The sequence below is a fragment of the Chenopodium album genome, chromosome 17 (assembly GCF_948465745.1).
Source record: "Chenopodium album chromosome 17, dcCheAlbu1.1, whole genome shotgun sequence".
Classification (NCBI taxonomy): Eukaryota; Viridiplantae; Streptophyta; class Magnoliopsida; order Caryophyllales; family Amaranthaceae; genus Chenopodium; species Chenopodium album.
Window position 1 is genome coordinate 42528269 of NC_137850.1, and position 19260 is coordinate 42547528.

At 31.6% G+C, this 19260-nt stretch overlaps 2 protein-coding genes and 1 pseudogene across 3 annotated transcripts; all 3 read right to left on the minus strand.

The window, feature by feature from the left end:
* Positions 1–1962: 1962 nt before the first annotated feature.
* On the minus strand, positions 1963–2574 carry LOC145589033 (VQ motif-containing protein 11-like). The gene has a single exon (XM_081645607.1). The coding sequence runs from the start codon at positions 2572–2574 to the stop codon at positions 1963–1965; it is 612 nt and encodes a 203-aa protein (XP_081501733.1).
* A 4132-nt stretch (positions 2575–6706) lies between these two features.
* On the minus strand, positions 6707–9599 carry LOC145589034 (protein NUCLEAR FUSION DEFECTIVE 4-like; annotated as a pseudogene). The gene is made up of 2 exons (XR_014101628.1): positions 9203–9599; positions 6707–8130 (listed from the first exon to the last, which is right to left on the minus strand). The product of XR_014101628.1 is annotated as a protein NUCLEAR FUSION DEFECTIVE 4-like (transcript).
* A 2782-nt stretch (positions 9600–12381) lies between these two features.
* LOC145588053 (protein NUCLEAR FUSION DEFECTIVE 4-like) lies at positions 12382–15785 on the minus strand. Its single transcript, XM_081644695.1, has 2 exons — positions 15320–15785; positions 12382–14073 (listed from the first exon to the last, which is right to left on the minus strand). Exons 1-2 carry the CDS (start codon positions 15690–15692, stop codon positions 12638–12640), a joined length of 1809 nt encoding a protein of 602 aa, XP_081500821.1. The 5' UTR covers positions 15693–15785; the 3' UTR covers positions 12382–12637.
* Positions 15786–19260: the final 3475 nt, after the last annotated feature.

Below are 19260 nucleotides of genomic sequence, written 5' to 3' on the forward strand. Positions count from 1 at the left end.
TGTATACATTATCCGACTTTCTTTACAATTTTATGGCAATACTACGTGATTATGTAGTTTAACTAATTAAATGGTTATGGAGGCTAGACAGTATGATATTGGATATGGTGGAAACAAAGACCCTGGTGTGAGATAGGTTATAGACTAAAATTGTCCAAAAATTGAAATTCTAAATATAAATTAAAGATATTATACAATTTGCTGCATGTTACAATTAATTGGTTCCAAAAAAACATCACTTCTTTCATTGATGAGTTAAGCATGCCATAAGGAGTAAAAAAATCTACCTTTGATTTTAACATTGGTGGTGATATATCTTTCATTTTTACTTAAAAAAAAAAAAGGTTAAGTACAATCGTTGCGCAATTTAAGATTAACTAGATACTTTAAAATCATGTTTAATGTGTACTCATGTCTTTCACATGAAGGTTACCACAAGATAGTTGCAAACTAGAATCAAAAGCATTTAGCAAGCGACAAATAAATAAGACTTTTATGAGTGTAAATGGTAGGTGTTTGTCGCCTGTTAATTTTTTTTTGTTCCCAGCTGTGTGTTATGCGTGTGCTTGTAGTTGCTTCCTCTTCACACTTTTCAATGCTTATCTATTAAGTGCTGGATATAAACAGATTACGGGAAAAAAAACCTCAATTGAGGGATTATATGGCATGTAAGACACTTAATTCAATTTTCAATTATATTGCATACATGGTAAACAATTCAACACTTCAAACCCTTGATTGGAAGGGGGAATCCTTAATTATAGGCCTCAAGTGGAGCCAAGCAATTGTCATGAAATGTGCATTTAGGACCAATAACAATCCTCGATCACAAACCAATACAAGTTCTTCTTGACTTCTTTTTTTCTCCTTACTCATGATCACCCAAAAAACTTTCCAATAAATCATATATTATTCTAACTCTACTCTCAACCCATTACACTCATCTTTGGTGTACGTATCTTAGCATATGATGAGTTCCCTAATAAAATGCATCTAGTCCGTATGAGTAGAATATCGAATCATTTCAAAGTAATTATGGTCATTAGATAACTCCTTGCCAACTTGTCCTTGCGAGCTTATTGAGAATTTCAAGATTCATCCATTATTGCGGTGAAGACTTAATTGGCGGATATCTACAAGATTTGACGGATATATATATGAGGAATCAATAAATTGTATAATTGTTATGAAAGTTTAAACAATTTACAAATTTCTTGTAGCATAAAAGATGTGAATTTATATTATTAAAAAAATTTAAACAATTTATAAATTTCTTGTAGCATAAAAGATGTGAAAAGTTTTGTTGTCCATGGTTTCCTAAGAAAAAAAAAGATCAATAAAAATCCTCCTTGATGTAAACATAGACTATCATATATAATAAGTGTAATATCTTTCCTCTCTAGGCTATAGCTAATTAAGGTTTTAAATGTTTGCTACAATGATGTTTAACCTTTTTCAATCCAATACTAAAGACGATAATCAACTATTGGAGAAATTTTGCATTTAGTGCTCAAGACATCTAATTTTATATGTAAAGAATAAGTTTTACAACTAATCATTAATTAGATATACCCCATAACATCTTGTTGATGCATGCTTTTTGAGACTTTCGATATCATTCATTATTATCGAGATACGAATGTTTGTCTTACCAAAATTTCAAAACATCCTTATCACCTTATCTCGTTTAAAATGTACAGTCTGTACACCTTTTTATAATCTACCTTTGATGAAATGTGAACCATAACTACTGACTTTAAAAAAAAAATTGATTAAATCCACATTGTATAAATCAACCATGCCAATTCTCTTTGCTATATGATTAAATAAAAAACTATGATACAAAGCAACCACTAATTAGAAAACTGATGGACTTAATTAATTGTTCTATTTCCCCAACTAATACTTCTAATTTATAGTAGAAGTAAACAATTCAAAATCATAGAAATGAAATTAATTATTTTAACCTTGACCGTTATCTCTTGGAGAATGAAGAGGGAACAAAGGCAAGAGTTGAGGCTCAAAATCTCTACTACCACCACTTAATGGACTAACCGGATGCAAATAAAACCCTTTCTCAGCAATAACCACCCTTTCTTCTTCCTCACTCATGCTACCACTTCTAGGGTTAGTCCTCGGGCTTCTAACCCCGAGGCCTAACCCATCCAATGTCGAAACGGGCGAAACCATAGCCACATCATGCCCTCCTCTAACCCTAACATGCCCATTTAAAGGCCCATGATGATTATTATAATTATGAGCATTACTATTAAGACTATTACTATTATTATTAAGCTTGATCATCTCCAACTTCCTAATAGCACCTTGTTGCTGCCTCCTCTCATGAAGCTTAAACCCGGCCCCATCCGAACCATCCCTTCGGATGGAGCCACCTTGAGACGAGGAGGCGGTCGTATGGGATCCGGTAAGATGTTGGACGATGGCACGGAAGTTGGAAGGGTCAGCTTGAACAAAAGTTGTGTTGTTGGTGGTTGAAGAAGATTCATAGGTTGAATAATGCATGGAATGTTGTTGTTTGTTGTTGTTGTTGTTGGTAGTAGTGTTAGAACCCATGACAATAATATTTATAAGGTTTAGAAAGAAAGCAATAATAATATATGAATATATATTATATATGAGGATTTATATATAAATACATGTATATTTCTTAAGGTATATATATATATATAAATATTTAGAGGAAATTTCTTGTATTTATGAAAAAAAAAAATGAAAAAAACAGCTAGCTAGCACTTGGTTATAAGGTGTACCGCGTGGGTTAGAAGGGGGAGGAAGTTTGTCATGCCATAAAGACGGTTTTCAGTGATCATAAAAATGGTATAGATGTGGATGGATATGCATGGGCTAGCTAGCTAGTTTTAATTTTTTTTTAATGTTTATTAATAATTTAAATTAATTTAAATGTTTGTTGGTAACATTTGAAGTTTAAATTTTGCATTGATTACTTTGTAGAATTTGTTCCTTTCATATGTAAATAATCCCCTATAAAAAGGGCTTTTTTTTGTTACAAGGGTTGTGACTAGATTTTACCAAAACAGATTTCATTCTTTTGTTGTTATGAGCTTTTAATGAGGTGTGTATGTATGTATGTGCTATTGGAGTGATTTGGATTCTAATATGAATGTATAGTTTGTATGATCTTAGGGGTAATGTCTGTTATACATTTGGGTTACTTACCTAGAAACATGTTCGCCCCTATATTTTGTTTTTATCTTTAAAATGTGTTGTTTACATATCGGAATATTAATTAAAAAATGAATTATAGTTTAATACACCTAGCTAAGAATAATATATCAACATAAGTCTCTCTTACATGTTAAGAAGTATTACTAACCCTTTTCAAACAAAGGCATTTTAAAATTACTTTAAATTTTTTTTTATATTTATTGTAATACTAACAAGTTGATTATAGCACTCGTCTATGGTGAGACGCGCAAGTCACTTATAGAACATGAGACTACATTTAGGGCTTGTTCTCTTCAAATTATTTTCAGTTTACTTCATTTTCATTTCAGTTCAATTCTTAATTTCATTCTCTCATAAAATATTTCGTTCAGCTCCAATAAATTCAGTTCAATTCATTCAGAACATACCCTAAATTGTCACATTCGCCATGTTATATTATTTTAATATTAATTTCTTTTACATATTCATTTACTTGTGGCTTTCCCAAACTATCAAATCCTATAAGACTATAACATACAATGCCATAACTAATAGCTCTATTTTGCATTAAATTTATAGATCAAGGTTTATATTATTGAACCTTAAAATTCATGGCAATGTAGAGTAAAGTCCAAAATTAAAAAAAAAGTTCGAAATTTGAAAAAATAAAAATAAATGAAAAGCGTGAGGCAATGAGCTGGCCTGTGTAAGATGTCATAACGGAGTCAGTGGGGCATTGAAAACGGTAAACGAGAGAAAGACAGTGAAGATGAAGCTAGCAATATCAATACCATTATACCAATACCCAGTAGCAGTAAATTTAATTAGCACAAAATAAATAAACTGCAGAATTAAGGAATTTAGTATGTACGTGACCTTCTTACACCTGTCTACGTTGTACTAGGACTATATCATATGACAATGATGGTTTATGTTGGTTGTACTCCCTTCGTCCAACTAAAATTATCTCGTAATTTACTATTATTTGTTTTGATTGAATTTATCCCGTATTATACAAAACATGTTGATTACTAGCCAGTTTACTTAATCTTATATCACTTCACCAATTTTTTATACTTGTATCATTATTACGGAGTGCTTGCCTAAAACTTTTTTTTAAAAACTAGGTAGGTTAACGCGCGCAATGCGTGCGTCATAGTAAGCCATGATCGGAAATTTCTTTTGATTTGGCGTTATGTTATAAATTTAGTTCTTAGTAGAGTTAATCAAATATGTTTAGGGCTAGTATGAATGTCTACACACGTACTATTTTTAAGAGTTAAAAAAATAATTAAAATTAATAATGGGAAATAGGCCGGGTAATTAAACATTTTAAGGAACATAATCGTTTCAACCCTGTTTATAATAGTGTGGTCATATTTTTGAAAGGAAATAAATACGTAAATAAATATTTTTAGGGACATAATCGTCTCAACAGTATTCATAAGAACTATTCATACTTTTTAAAAGGTGGGAAAATATATGGAGTATTGATATTCCGTCTTATGAGACAATTCGAGTGGGACAGTGATAGTAGCTTTTTCAACCTTGCTTCGTGATATGTTTGCGTGAAGGGAATGTATTTGGCAATAGGCAAACATATGGAAGGAAGTAACGCCCATTTTGGGGATTACTTCCCTTGTTTGGTTTTATAAGTTTGTTGTCCATTTTGTTTATCCTTCTTGTTCTACTACATTGGTTATGTCTCCCGTCTCTTGTCGAGCTTACTAGTATCTAGTATTACTCGGCTTATGAAAATAATGAGGGTTCGTTGTTGAGTAGGTATTGAACATGGTCATTTAAACTCATTATTAATCACCTTTAATAGTTCATATGCATATAAATATGTAATTAATTATCCATTAGTATTTTATAATTTTATTAACATGAATTACTAGAAATTTAATTACTTTGAAAATGAATTGAACTGAAATGATTTGAAATAATTTGTACTTTTTCCTTTAATTGTTTACTTATAACATAGTGACATACATATGTTATTATTAACACGTAATGCATTATATATTTATATTATATAAAAGATCGAGAGAAGTTAAATAAACAAATGATTAATCAAAATAACTCTTGCATTGATAATTATATATCCATATTTAAAATGTAGGTAAATAAAAAAAAATATCAAAAGGAAATAGAGATTTTTTTTGTTTATTTTCCGACAAGCAAGGGCGGATGATCCATAGTTCCAAGTAGTGGGGTACAAATAAGAAACTTTCGTCATTGAATTCCAATTCATATATCACAGTGCAGTGCACACATCACATCATAACATTAACATTATAGAGTCGCAGGAATTACTGTATCTATCAAATTTGAAATTTTATATCTTAGAAACTAAGTGTTAGTTTAATAAAATTTAAAATGCAACCAAAAATAAAATCTCTTAAAAGGAGAAGAAAACATTTTTAAGATCATTCAAAGCAAGCTGCGTAAATTTTTTTTCCATGCATGCAAATATGCAATGGAGTGATCAATCTTGTCCGCATTGGACCGTCGGTACGGTGTACAACTGTACGCCGTATTGTATTGTATATAGGACTATATACTACAGACTACTATGTATGCTACCAAGATTTTGTTCGAAATTAATAGTCATAGTATGTATTTTATGATAAGATGTTCTAGGATACATTATTCATGGTCTTATATAAAAAAGTAATTATATAAAAAAAGGTAGGTAGAAGAAAAATGACACAATCTACTCCAAGAAATTGTAAAAATACATAGGATACTTGATTACAAATTAAGAGGTCAAGAGATTAGAACAATGTGACAACTAATTAAATTTGGATAAAGATTTTATATAATGTTATTATTATTATTATTATTATTATTATTATTATTTTGAAACATATAAGGTTCTTATTAAGTGCTTAGTGGACTGAATTCTGACTGATGTGACGAAGCTTTTTTTAAAAAAAATTTGTATGTGTTAATTATTTAAATTTTTTACTAGATCAAGGAATTTGAATCTTGTGATGAACTAAGATATTGCGTGCTCCAAAGGCAACTAGTGCTGAAAGGAGCAGACTTGGGGACATAAATCTTGATGCATGTACATTTTATATGTAATGTAGTCCAAAAGTATTGGTACTACAATTAGGATTGCTGGTAATAAATGCATGTATTGCTAAAATTAATCCAAGTATGCCCACACGATTGGCACCATATATATATGACTATATACTGATATATGCATGACGCGTTTCATTTGTTATATTATACATACATAGTATCACACGCGACACTTTCTATACACTCAGGTATAATGTACAATTTATTAACAAGGACAATATATCCCAATCGTTTTCTTGTTTATTGCCAAAATACACAAATTTGCATACAATTACAAGTGTATATGTGTTAGTAAATTAAAGCATGTTCATTGTACACTTGGATATAAGATAGAAATCTAAACAATACAACAATTGAACGTACATATATCAGATTAGTTACCAATCATTTGGTATAAAAAAACACCTCTATAAAACTATAAACACTCCTAGCTTTCTGCCACCTTCGGCTCCGACTTCTTCCCTCCATTATCTGGCACTACGACACCAGCGGTGATCTCAGCCTCCGCTGCATCAGCTGCCTCCCTGAACTTCTTATAAATGTCACTCTTGTAAAACTTCCTTGTTCTAACCACCAAAATTAGTGAAATAAACATACTAAATAAAGTAGCACCTGTAATCACTAGAAATGCTAACTGAAAACATTTTGGGCCAATACAAGTCAATTCTTCACCTTCTTTCCTAACTCGGCCCAAAGCATGCATTTGCTTTTGGGCTTCTTTATCATATAAATAGCCCGTTAGTCTAACACCGAGAATGTAACCTCCTATTGGGCTTGCCATTGTACCCACATTGTTTAATGTTGCGTAGTACTTAAGCCCAAATAATTCTGAGATAATGGCAAATAACAAGGGCCATTGGGCCCCATAAGAAAACCCAATAACCACAGTTGCAACATAAAGCCCATTGTGCACGTTGAAAGCTATGAGAAGGTGGCCAATGCAAGAGATTAAGAGCATGAAAGAGAGCACAAGAGGCCTTGGAATCTTGTACTTGGTTAACAAGTGTTCCGAACCAAAACCTGCCACGACACGACCTAATTAGTTCCATATGCTGACTAAGGACACAAATGTGCCTATGCTGTGAGGAGGGTACCCTAGGGAAGCCCCAATTTGGCCCAAGTTGTCAATTGCTGTTAATGTGCCACCAAGTCCGTTTATAATAGTGATAACTAAAATGAACATGTCGATATTGAAAATTGCTTGTAGTATGGTATAATCTTCCCCTCTTTCCGGAGAGTTGAATATATTTTGAAAACATGAATCGGCCTCTCTTTGTTTTATAGGCAACTCTGTTACGGATGCTTTAGGCAATGCATTCGAAACAACATCCTCAACCACGCCTTCTACCACAACATTATTATTGGAGACACTTTGCAACTCTACTACAATCCTCTTTCGTCGTAGCTTGTACTCTTCCTTAATCACGGTGTAAAGAGGTAAAAGAAGCAAAAGAATCACGGCTATACCACTTCCTATGTAACCACCTCGCGTAAAGGTTATGGTCTTTTGAAGTATGCTCATTGCCATGAGAAAACCGGCGAGGCCAAGGGAGATGTAAAGAAATTCATAGAAGACATTGGCCTCATTTTTTTGTCGAACAACTTTCATAAATCGAATGGTACGAATGAATGCGAATGATAAGGCGGCGGGTAGCCAACCAATGAGGAGGATTAAGTCCTTGGAATGTTTACCATTACCACCGTAAAATGCAAAGTAGACTTGGGTTATGATAGCACCACTTAGACCAACAAAGCCTTTTAACAAGCCTAAGACCATTCCTCGGCTCTCTGGGAAGTTCTTTACGCTTGTAACAAGTGCACCGGTATTCGAAAAGGCTTGGGAGTTTGCACCTATATATGTAGATGTAAAAATAACGTCATTATTAGTGATTAAGGTCTAGTTCTAGTCACCTTATTTCAAGAACATAAGTTTAAACAAGAGATGATATATAAATTCTGATAGGATAAATTTACGAAATAGAAGTTCTAGATAAATTTAACAAATAAAGAAATTAAGTTTGAATAAAATAAATTCAAGAAAAATAAGTTTCAATAAAGAGCTGTGACAAGGATAAGAGCTACCTCAATTATGTTTACTCCAAGTTTAAATAAGATTTGTAAAGTGTAGTATGTAGTATTAACTAAGTCAGTTTATATCAGATAACATTAAATTAGGCCAGTTCAGATCGATATATTCACTTTTAGTAATTTTCTAAACATATACACTATATGATTTTTTGATATCTTATTATTTTAATATGCATTTTCAAAAGACATATCATTTCTTCAATTCAATTTTATTGTTTTTTACAATATTTACAAACTTTATTATGATTATATTTTGTTATTTATGGCTATCATAAAACACATATACTCATAAAAGAATTGTTACAATAGTCTTTCCGTATATTTTTACATTATTAATTTTTATATGGTGTAATTTTTACTTATTTATAATTAGAACTAGATAGATATTAATTGTTGAGCGTAAGGATCGGATATACAATTTTTTGATAATTTATGACGAAGTACTAAGCTATTTTGGACATAACTTTTAGTTTAGAGTTTAAATTATGACTTGTTATATTGTCATTAATTTAGGGTTAATGTACTACATCATATAAGTCTTGTCGTTCATTGATTGAGTGATGAATTGAAACTAGTCTCACACACATGATGATAAGGCCAATCAAATATGACCAATATATACTTTTTATTTTAAGAACATAGCTAGAGAATATACTTCATGTATGCATGATTACTAATCATACATGTAGTTTTCAAAGATTACATGTTTGATATGAAAGCAGACAAGAATATGATGCTATAAAAAGCAATATTTTATGGTAAGGATATCATCAAAGCATACAATAGCATATATATGATTTGACTATAGTAAATAATTTATCACGTACGTACGTACCTACGCATATGTACACGCACATTTGCCAAATTTTAGGCTTGGGGATGCGACTAGTAACGGCGAGCCAAATCATGAAGTAACCAAAAAAGTTAAAGACTGCGCCTACGGTTAAAACCACCCAAGGCGGCGCGACTTCTAATAGTAGCCCGGAAGGTACCCCGGCAATGGACCCCAAGTCCTTAAAGAAGCTAAGGAGGTTAATGGTACTTTGGTCATACCCTAAGGATTGTTTTATGTCCTTAGAGTATAACCCAAACATGTAGGTGGCTCCCGCCGAAGACATTACTAGAAGGGAGGAAAACACCATGAACCATCGCCCTGTTAAGACACGCATCACAAAGAGGAGCTGGCCACCACCACCACCACCGCCTTCTATTGCCATGGTTAGCTAGGTTGACTTAGATATTAGGTTATATATTATTGATAAAGACTTGAGAAGTTGAGACTTGAGAAGTTAAGCTTAATAGTGATATTATTGAGTTGAGAATGTTTGTGGAAGGTTATTTTTATAGTAGTGTCAACATGTAAAAGGAAAAATAAATATATGATGATAGTGATGTATATAATGGACCAATTTGTATGTTCCAAGTTTAATTAGAAAGAATCTATAAGATTACTATTACAATGCAATTAGTAGTTGTAGATTTAAGAATCTTATTCCAAATTTGACTTATCAAGCTTTTCTCTTTATTTGGGTGTATCACTATTCACTAGTACCAAAACATGAAATTTGTGATGTTAACTTTAGTTATGACCATGTATATATGTCTTGCGTTACTAAAATGTACTTTAGAGCATACAGTTTTTATGTTTCATTTGTTGGTTGATATATTCTTTGTGTTGACTGATCATAAATTTTTATTAATGTCTGATATGTCCTTAATGTTGACTGATATCAAACATCAATTGGCTGATACATTCATTTTAATGGCTGATATGCGTTATTTGTTAGCTAATATGATACTAGTATTGTTTTTTCCTTTCCTCTCCTCTTTCCCCCTCTTCCTCTCTTTCTTTCTCACGCCACCACCCAACAACCAACACCCTAACCGCACGCCACCACCCTAACCTCACGCCACCATCAACCAGCCACCAGCCTAACCTCACTCACTGCACCAACCCACGACCCCTCCAAAATCGCACCACCACCACTAGCGAACTCCACCAGCTAATCGCACCACCACCAACGAACTCCACCAACGTATTGCACCTCCGCAACGACCTGCACCAGCGAATCGCACCTCCCTTGCGATCTTGAATCAGAGGGTAGTGTTTTAAGATTATCAGATTCAATCTTTGAATTTTGACCTGATAATCTTGCAACAAAGTGAGGTATGGTCTGATAATCTTGAATCTGAGGTTTTGTTGATCCGATCTTTGATCGACAATTACTCCTTCGTTGCAATGGATATGGAGTTTCACGGCGTACTTTTCGGCAATTGCAACCTGCAATTGCGAACTCCACCTATGTCGCTCCCAATTCCTTCTTGCCGCACTAACTACTATAATGAGAAGTGCTTGACTTTTGCCCACATTAAAAAAAAAGGAAAAAAAAAAAAAAAAAAGAAAGACCCTAGAATCGAAAAAGATTATCTTGTCAAAATATAATACAGGTATTCAAAACTATACATCCTACTATTACAAGTAATAATAATTAATTAAAGTCATACGACTACAGAGTAATAAAAAGCATAAACATATGAATATATGATTTCCTCTTTTGTCATTCGTACAACACCTCGCATCAAATATATTTATATATGTATATTCGTGTATTGATAATTTGATATCCACACTTGTTTATTAAGTTATTTACCAATGAGAATTTTGCATTTATTTTATGCTTGTATCCAACAAGCTAGGGAAGATCTTATGTGACTAAGTCATCTATGTTTCCAATCTCCTTTTTGTCGTTTATATGTTTAATGGGGAACAAAATAAGAAACTTTCATTGTTGATTATCATCACTTCATATCATAATGCGTCAGTGCGCACATCATATATGATCATACCATCACACTAAATAATTGAGAAAATAATAACTTTGTCCTTTAATTTGCAAAAAAAAAAAATTTGTCATCCACTCATTCTTATCGAGTTATAGACAATTACAATGTTTCGGTTATAGTACGTACTCTTTTCATTTCTTAAAGATTGTTTTATTTATTTTTATAAACAATATTACTTTATTGTTGTTACTCTCGACCATTGTTTGTGACATGTGAGAGTTTTTCGGATCAAATAAATAAAATAATAAGAGGGAGCGAAAGTTCGTTGTTAAGCAATATGATATCCTTTTGTATATATGTTAGGAGAAAGATAATAATAAAAGAAATTCTGAAGACTTTATAAGCAAATTGAAAAATAGAACAATAATTTTTGTAAGAAAATGGGGACTACAACAAATATTTAAAGAAAAGAAAAAAGAAAAAGGGAAAAGGAAAACAAGAAGATGTCGTCTTTAACATAATCATAGAAAGATCACTCAAAACAAGTCGTTTATGTAGAAATATTTAATGCATGGACCAGAAGAAAGATGATCATTGATGTTTTATCTTGTGGTTTTGCTTTAATCATGTTTAACGCGAAACACAATGAAGTAATACCTGACTTTGTTTATGAATTACCAATATTGGTTAAAATGCAATATTAAACCAAATAAAAAGTTAAAATATATATACTCCGTTACCAACAAAAATATATAGAAGCAAGTATATTAAAAGAGGTTAAAAAAGTATAAAATTTATTACATATACATTATACGAATTACTACCTCCGTTTCTTATTACGTGCAACAAAAGAATATTTTATGTCTCACAAATAATACCCTTTTGTTGCACATAATAAGTAACGGAGATAGTATAAATAATGCAACCTTGCCAGGCAAAAGTACATAATATTACTAGTACTCTAGTAAGAGTACAACACGAGTAAAAACAACGAAGTATAGTCCGTATTAGATCGTTTACTATAATGTCATGTTATATGTTAGCTAAGCAATGTGATAAAACGATTATTAGGAGTTCCTCTTCATACTATATGGAGTAAGTAGTACTCTACTATAAGAATTACTCAAAGTCTGATGCACCTAATGATCAAAGTGATCCAACTATGAATACACGATTACACGGGCTAACCATTAGCCCTACATACATATGCATGACCTCAATCCTAACACATGTTTCAATTTATTTTTATACTATTATTTCTAGTATACAATGCATTAGTCTACGATAATTTTTTGTTAACAGTACACCTCTCAATCGAGATAATAATACACGTGAGCACACTATATTCATGGCACACCTAAATTCCTAAAATGATAAATGTCCGTCTGCCCCATTTCAAAGGATCCTTACGGCTAATAAGGATCATATTGATATGTAAAGGGTTACAACCTGATAGATCCGTCTTATTTATAAACAACCAAATTTCCTATCCTTTTGTCGCCACCATTTCCGGCTTCTTACTTCCATCATCCGATACTACGACACCACCTACCAACTCAGCCTCCACCGTACTTTCCGTCTCCCTAAACTTTCTATAAATGTCACTCTTGTAAAACTTTCTTGTTCTAACCACCAATATCAATGAAAACAACATACTAAAAATAGTAGCTGCTGTGATCACAAAAAATGCCAAGCGAAAACATTCTGGCCCATTACAGTTTAACTCTTCCCCCTTTTTCCTGATCCGGCCCAAGGCCTGCATTTTCTTTTGGGCCTCTCTATCATATAAGTAGCCTGCTAATCTCACATTGAGAATGTAACCTCCTATTGGGCTTGCCACTGTACCCAAATTGTATAAAGTTGCGTAGTATTTAAGCCCATACAGTTCAGAGATAATGGCAAATAGCAAAGGCCATTGGGCCCCATAAGTAAACCCCATAACAACGGTTGCAATGTAAAGCCCATTTTTAACATCAAAAGCAATGAGAAGATGTCCAACACAAGAGAGCAATAGTGTAAAACTTAACACAAGAGGCCTTGGAATTTTGTACTTCTTTAACAAGTGTTCCGAACCAAAACCTGCCACGACACGACCTAAGTAATTCCATATGCTCACTAGCGATATAAAAGTACTAATGCTACGAGCTGGGTACCCTAGTGACATACCAATTTGGCCCAAGTTGTCAATGGCCGTCAATGTGCCACCAAGTCCACTTATAATAGTGATCACCAAAATGAGCATGTCTATGTTGAAAATCGCTTGTAGTATGGTGTAATCCTCTCCTCTATCCGGAGAACGAAATATGTTTTGAAAACACGAGTCTGCCTCTCTTTGTTTCTCAGGCAACTCAACCACAGATGAATGAGGCGCCGAGTTTAAAACACCCAAAACTTCACGCTCCTTCTCTTGACCATTGTTTACCACAATATCAATATTAGATACACGCTTCAACTCCTCTCTACTCGTCTTTTGTACCTTGTATTCCTCTTTAATCACGGTGTAAAGAGGTAATAGAAGCAAAAGAATAACTGCTATACCACTCCCAATGTACTCACCTCGTGTGAAGGTTTTGGTGTTTTGAATTATGATCATGACCATGAGAAAACCGGCTAGGCCAAGGGAGATATAAAGCAACTCATAAAAGACATTTACCTCATTTTTTCGACGTACAATTTTCAAATATCGGATGGTACGTAGGAATGCAAATGAAATCGCGGCAGGTAGCCAACCAATGAAGAGGATTAAGGCCGTGGAATTTTTACCATTATCACCGTACAATGCGTAGTAAAGTTGCGTTATGATAGCACCACTTAGACCAACAAAGCCCTTTAGCAAGCCTAAGACAACTCCTCGGCTTTCGGGGAAGTTCTTCACACAAGTAACAAGTGCACCAGTATTTGAAAAGGCTTGCGAGTTTGCACCTACATATACAAGTATAAACATGACATTATTATTAGTGTTAAATTAGTGAAATTCTATTAGAACACCATTAGTCAAAAAATGTAGCGCCTTTGTCCGGACTTAGCAAAAGACTAAGGAAAAATCTTATATCGTATTGACTTGTTTGTTGATCAAATTAAATCGGTGTTCAACCAAAGAATGATAGGGCCGGGGTGTAGAAATACTGGTTTACAAAATTATGGAAAGTTGACATTTCAAATTAGGATTTTAAACATCTTGACTTTTGAAATTTATTTACAAGTTTTTTGACATATTATACTAGTTTTTGAAATAGACACAATTCAAAATTAGACCCAATCAAATTAAACTTGATTGAATGATCTGAATTGACATCTCTATTTGATAACACTAGCTACCAGTCCCACATGTTATATACTTCGTATATGGTCTATCGAATAATCAAAACTTTCATGTCTCTTGTACAAAACTTACATTATCGAAACAAGATAACTTATATTAGGTGATGATAATTCTTTTTTAAAACTAACTTAAGATGCAGATGTAAAAATTGCCATGGTTCTAATTAAACTAATTACCTTAGCTAATTAGCAATTACGAAGATAGATTTTTTTTTATTTATTATTTAATTTTTTTTTATTTTTTTTGAAACAAAAGTACAAAGATAGATTTAAATGCACATGAATTGTGATTAATGATTAAATTCCAAAAAAAGTTAAAAAACATATGGGACAACGAACTATTTTAAAGTGTACATGTTTACAAAATAAAGATGTGTTTTAATTAAGTTGACACTATACTTTTCGAAAGTTGGTTTATAAATAATTAGTGATAGACAAATCACGTTGTTTTTTGGTCCAACCCCGTTTTGTTTAAATGGTCGTGAATGGTGTCAACAGTTCACTAGCCTAACTCATGGGACCAAACAACTCTCTTGTGGTCACTTGTTAACATGTAAATAGTTATTGCATCAATCCAAGACCTCAGAATTCCGAGCAAAGATAAAGAGATAAAGTCAATTTTATATGAATGAGGCTAAATTTTTTTGAACCATATATCTTATAATCATTAAACATGTATTTTTCAAAAGTTCAATCGAAGACAAAAGTGCATACGTAAGGATAAGGTATCTTTGATAATACTAAGAGCCAAAAATTTACTTGAAAACATATATATGGATCAATAATTTTTAGATGCGTGCATACTAAATATTAATAGGATTACTACTGAATAATAATAAAAACGTACCTACACAAATGTACAAGCACATTTGCCAAATAGCGGGCTTAGGGATACGACTAGTAACGGCGAGCCACATCATGAAGTAACCAAAGAAGTTGAGGACAGCACCAACGATTAGAACCACCCAAGGCGGGGTGACTTCCATTAGTAGCCCTGAGGGCACCCCGGCAATGGATCCCAAGTCCTTAAAGAAACTAAGGAGGTTAAGGGTACTTTGGTCATACCCTAAGGATTTTTTTATGTCCTTAGAGTACAACCCAAACATGTACGTGGCTCCTGCCGTAGACATCACTAGGAGGGAGGAAAACACCATGAACCATTGCCCCGTTAAGACACGAATCACCAAGCGGGGGTGGCCACCACCGCCTTCAACCACCATGATTAGGTGTCTAGCCTAAGACTATGGGATTTTATGTTTGAGACTTGAGAGGGAGATATAGTTGAGTTTAATAAAAATGATGTGAAAATATGTGTGGAAAAGGTAGGTTTATAGATAGTAGCAAATGCTAGTGGTAACAAGGACTATCAACGAACATGTTGATGTGAGAAACATAAATGATGATAGTGATCTTCTGATCGATATAGTGGACCAGTTTATACGTTAAAAGTTTGATTAGTCAGAATTATACAGTAAGGATTTACCTTAGTGTTGTTACATGTTGAGCTCTTAAAGGAAAAAAAATTGGTATAATAAATGGGTTTGCATACTACTATTTTGTTGCTAATTACTATGATAATTTTTTAGTTTAATCTTGTTGGTTAAGGTACATTGGAAGAAACTAGGTAAACTAGAATCAATAAGTCTGAATAATATTGTTTATGTCAAAAAAGAAATCAATTAGAAGGACATATATAAGAGAGACCAATAAGTATTATAGATTTAAGGTAGATTATATACAACTATACATAATAAACTTAAGAATCCAATGATCATATGTACGTAGAATTAAAATGCAAATTATTTGTTGCACTCGGGTGCACAATGCTCATGGTGCACTCGGTCAAAATAACAGCATATGTTTTTGGATTATAGGAGATATATTATTTCATTTGGTTATGGGTTTGGACGTGGAGATATTTTTGTTTAAACTACAATTTTTTTTGTTGCTTTGAGGTTTTATTGTTAATAATCATTTTAGCTACGGAGTATTATTTTCGTTTAACATTTATGTTTATTTGTTTTAGCTTTTATGTCTAGATTTTCTATTCACTATGCACCCAGATGTAAAAAAGAATAATTAAAATCAAAATACCCGAATATATTTTACATATACCTTAGAAAGTGCTTTAAGATTTTAAGGATAGAGACGGTAGAATGACCTTCTAGAAAAATTGAAGAGTGCTAGCTTACTAACTTTATTTCCACAATAAAAGAATCAAACAATGAAACTTTCACCCGATTTTATGCTCTTGTCACTACTCACTAGACTTATATTCACCAAGTATTAGATGATGTTTAAGGCAGGCCAGGTCAAATATAATGACCATGATCTTGTCACTAATCACTTGATCACTTCACCTATTCTTTCATTGTGTTTAATTCATTATATGCCATGCACGGGAGTACCTAATTATATTACACAAAAATACAAAATTGCTACTTGTATTACAACTTGTTTAATTTTAATTAATTATACGTAACATATTCATTTAAACAAGTTTTAATAAATATATATACTTCCTCTACATTTGCCCACTTTTCAATTTAAGGTTTTAATCACTTTCACTGTACCATATAATATTCTACCTTTGTTTTCATTCACTCTTAATTTAGTTATTTAGTTTAGGCTCCGTTCTCTTCACCTTATATTTACTAATCTGAAATTATTTTTACTGAAACAAAATTATATTTGCTGAACTTAAATTATTTTTATTGAACTTAAATTAATTTTACTGAAATGAAATTATTTTTGCTGAACTAAAATTATTTTTATTGATTTTTTGTTATAATTCTTCTTTAAGAAAACTGAATTTTACTGAACTAAACTTATTTTTACTAAACTGAAATTATTTTTACTGAATTGAACCTAATTTTACTGCACTAAACTTATTTTTACTGAACTGAAATTATTTTTACTGAACTGAAATGAACTTAATTTTACAGAACTGGACTTATTTTTACTGAATTGAAATTATTTTTATTTAATATTATTTCTTTAAGGTGAAGAGAACATGGTCTTACTCTTACAAACATTTAATTTTAACATCATTTCTCTTGTTTGATTTGCTTTTTCTGCTTGCACCCATTTTTTAAAAAACCTTGTTTCATTTTTATTATATATATATATATGAGGGATCCGGTGAGAATAGATTTATATGTGAGTATTCATACTTATATGAGAACTGATTTTAAATTTAGAACATACGAGTAAAAATTTAGATCATGTGTCTGAAATTAAAATTTAGAACATCTGAGTAATAATTTAGAACATCTATGTGAGTAATATGTTTAGAACATTTGATTTAAGAATTAGAACAAGTGATTAAAAATTTATAAAATCTTCTTTATGAAATTTTAAACATATGAGTAAAATTTAGAACATTTAATTTAAGATTATGAACATGTGAATAAAAATTTAGAACATAAAGAGTGTTCCCACGCCACATAAGAAAAATTCTCACATAAGAAAAATTCTCACGAGAGCCTCCCCTTATATATATATATATATATATATATATATATATATATATATATATATATATATATATATATATATATATATATATATATATATATATAGTATATATATATATATACAATATATATATGTATATATATACATACTATATGTATGTATATACATATATATGTATATGTATATATATAGTTTTGTGCCCGTGCGATACCCGGGTTGCTTATTGAATTTTAAGATAAATTATTAATCTATATGTCAAATTTTAAAATATATCATTGATACAAACTTAATTAGGAATTGATGTGTTTTTGTGACGATTTGATATTTTGTAGGCATATAATGACTAATAATAATGTTAGTGGAAATGTTCGATTTAATTTAACACATTAAAAAAAAAAATTAAATAAACTAAATGTTCAAAGCCCGTTGGGTTGACCCGAACCCAAAACTTAAGGCAAGGGTTGAACATTTCTTGACTCATAACCCAAAGCATATCCAAATAGAATTCTAAACTAACTTTTTTTTTTTAAATATATCTTTTAAAGTCTATTTAAATCTATCCAGCGTGGCGCGAAACTTGGCGAAAAGTTGTAACGCCAAGTGTCACTGCCTCGTTACCTGGCTAAAAGTTTAGCTTTATATTATATATATATATATATATATATATATATATATATATATATATATATATATATATATATATATATATATATATATATATATATATATATATATATATATATATATATTATACTTCCTCCGTTCTATTAATATTGCAACAATGGATTTTTTGCACTATTCATCACTCTAGCATATAATATGAGTTATACGTTAAGCAAAATATAGTCAAGTGAGATCTTGTTGGATTCGTCTCATAAAATACTTTCACAATATCAACTTTTTATAATTTTTACTCTTACACAATTATAGATATTTAGCATATAAAAGGTGTTTCGGGATGCGTAATTTCCTCCTTGTTGCAATATTAACATAACGGAGGAAGTATATATATATATATATATATATATATATATATATATATATATATATATATATATATAATCCTATTTCATTAGGTTTTTTAATTTTTTTTATTTTTTTTATGGAAAAAAAAACCGGGAGGAGTACTTTTCCATTATAATCCTATTTCATTAGGTTTTTTAATTTTTTTTAATTTTTTTTATGGAAAAAAAAACCGGGAGGAGTACTTTTCTATTTCTACTTGTGGACTTGCCCACGCACATTAATGTACATAAATGATGAATATATTGACCGGCTGATTAGCTAAAGTAGCCAAAATTGCGGTCATGG

Bases quoted from the DNA above. Each gene is read 5' to 3' on its own strand.
- LOC145589033 (XM_081645607.1), bottom strand. From the start codon at position 2,574: ATGGGTTCTAACACTACTACCAACAACAACAACAACAAACAACAACAT.
- LOC145588053 (XM_081644695.1), bottom strand. From the start codon at position 15,692: ATGGTGGTTGAAGGCGGTGGTGGCCACCCCCGCTTGGTGATTCGTGTC. The intron at 14,074-15,319 runs GTACGTTTTTAT...TTGTATATGTAG, and splicing joins GTGCTTGTACATTTGTGTAG to GTGCAAACTCGCAAGCCTTT.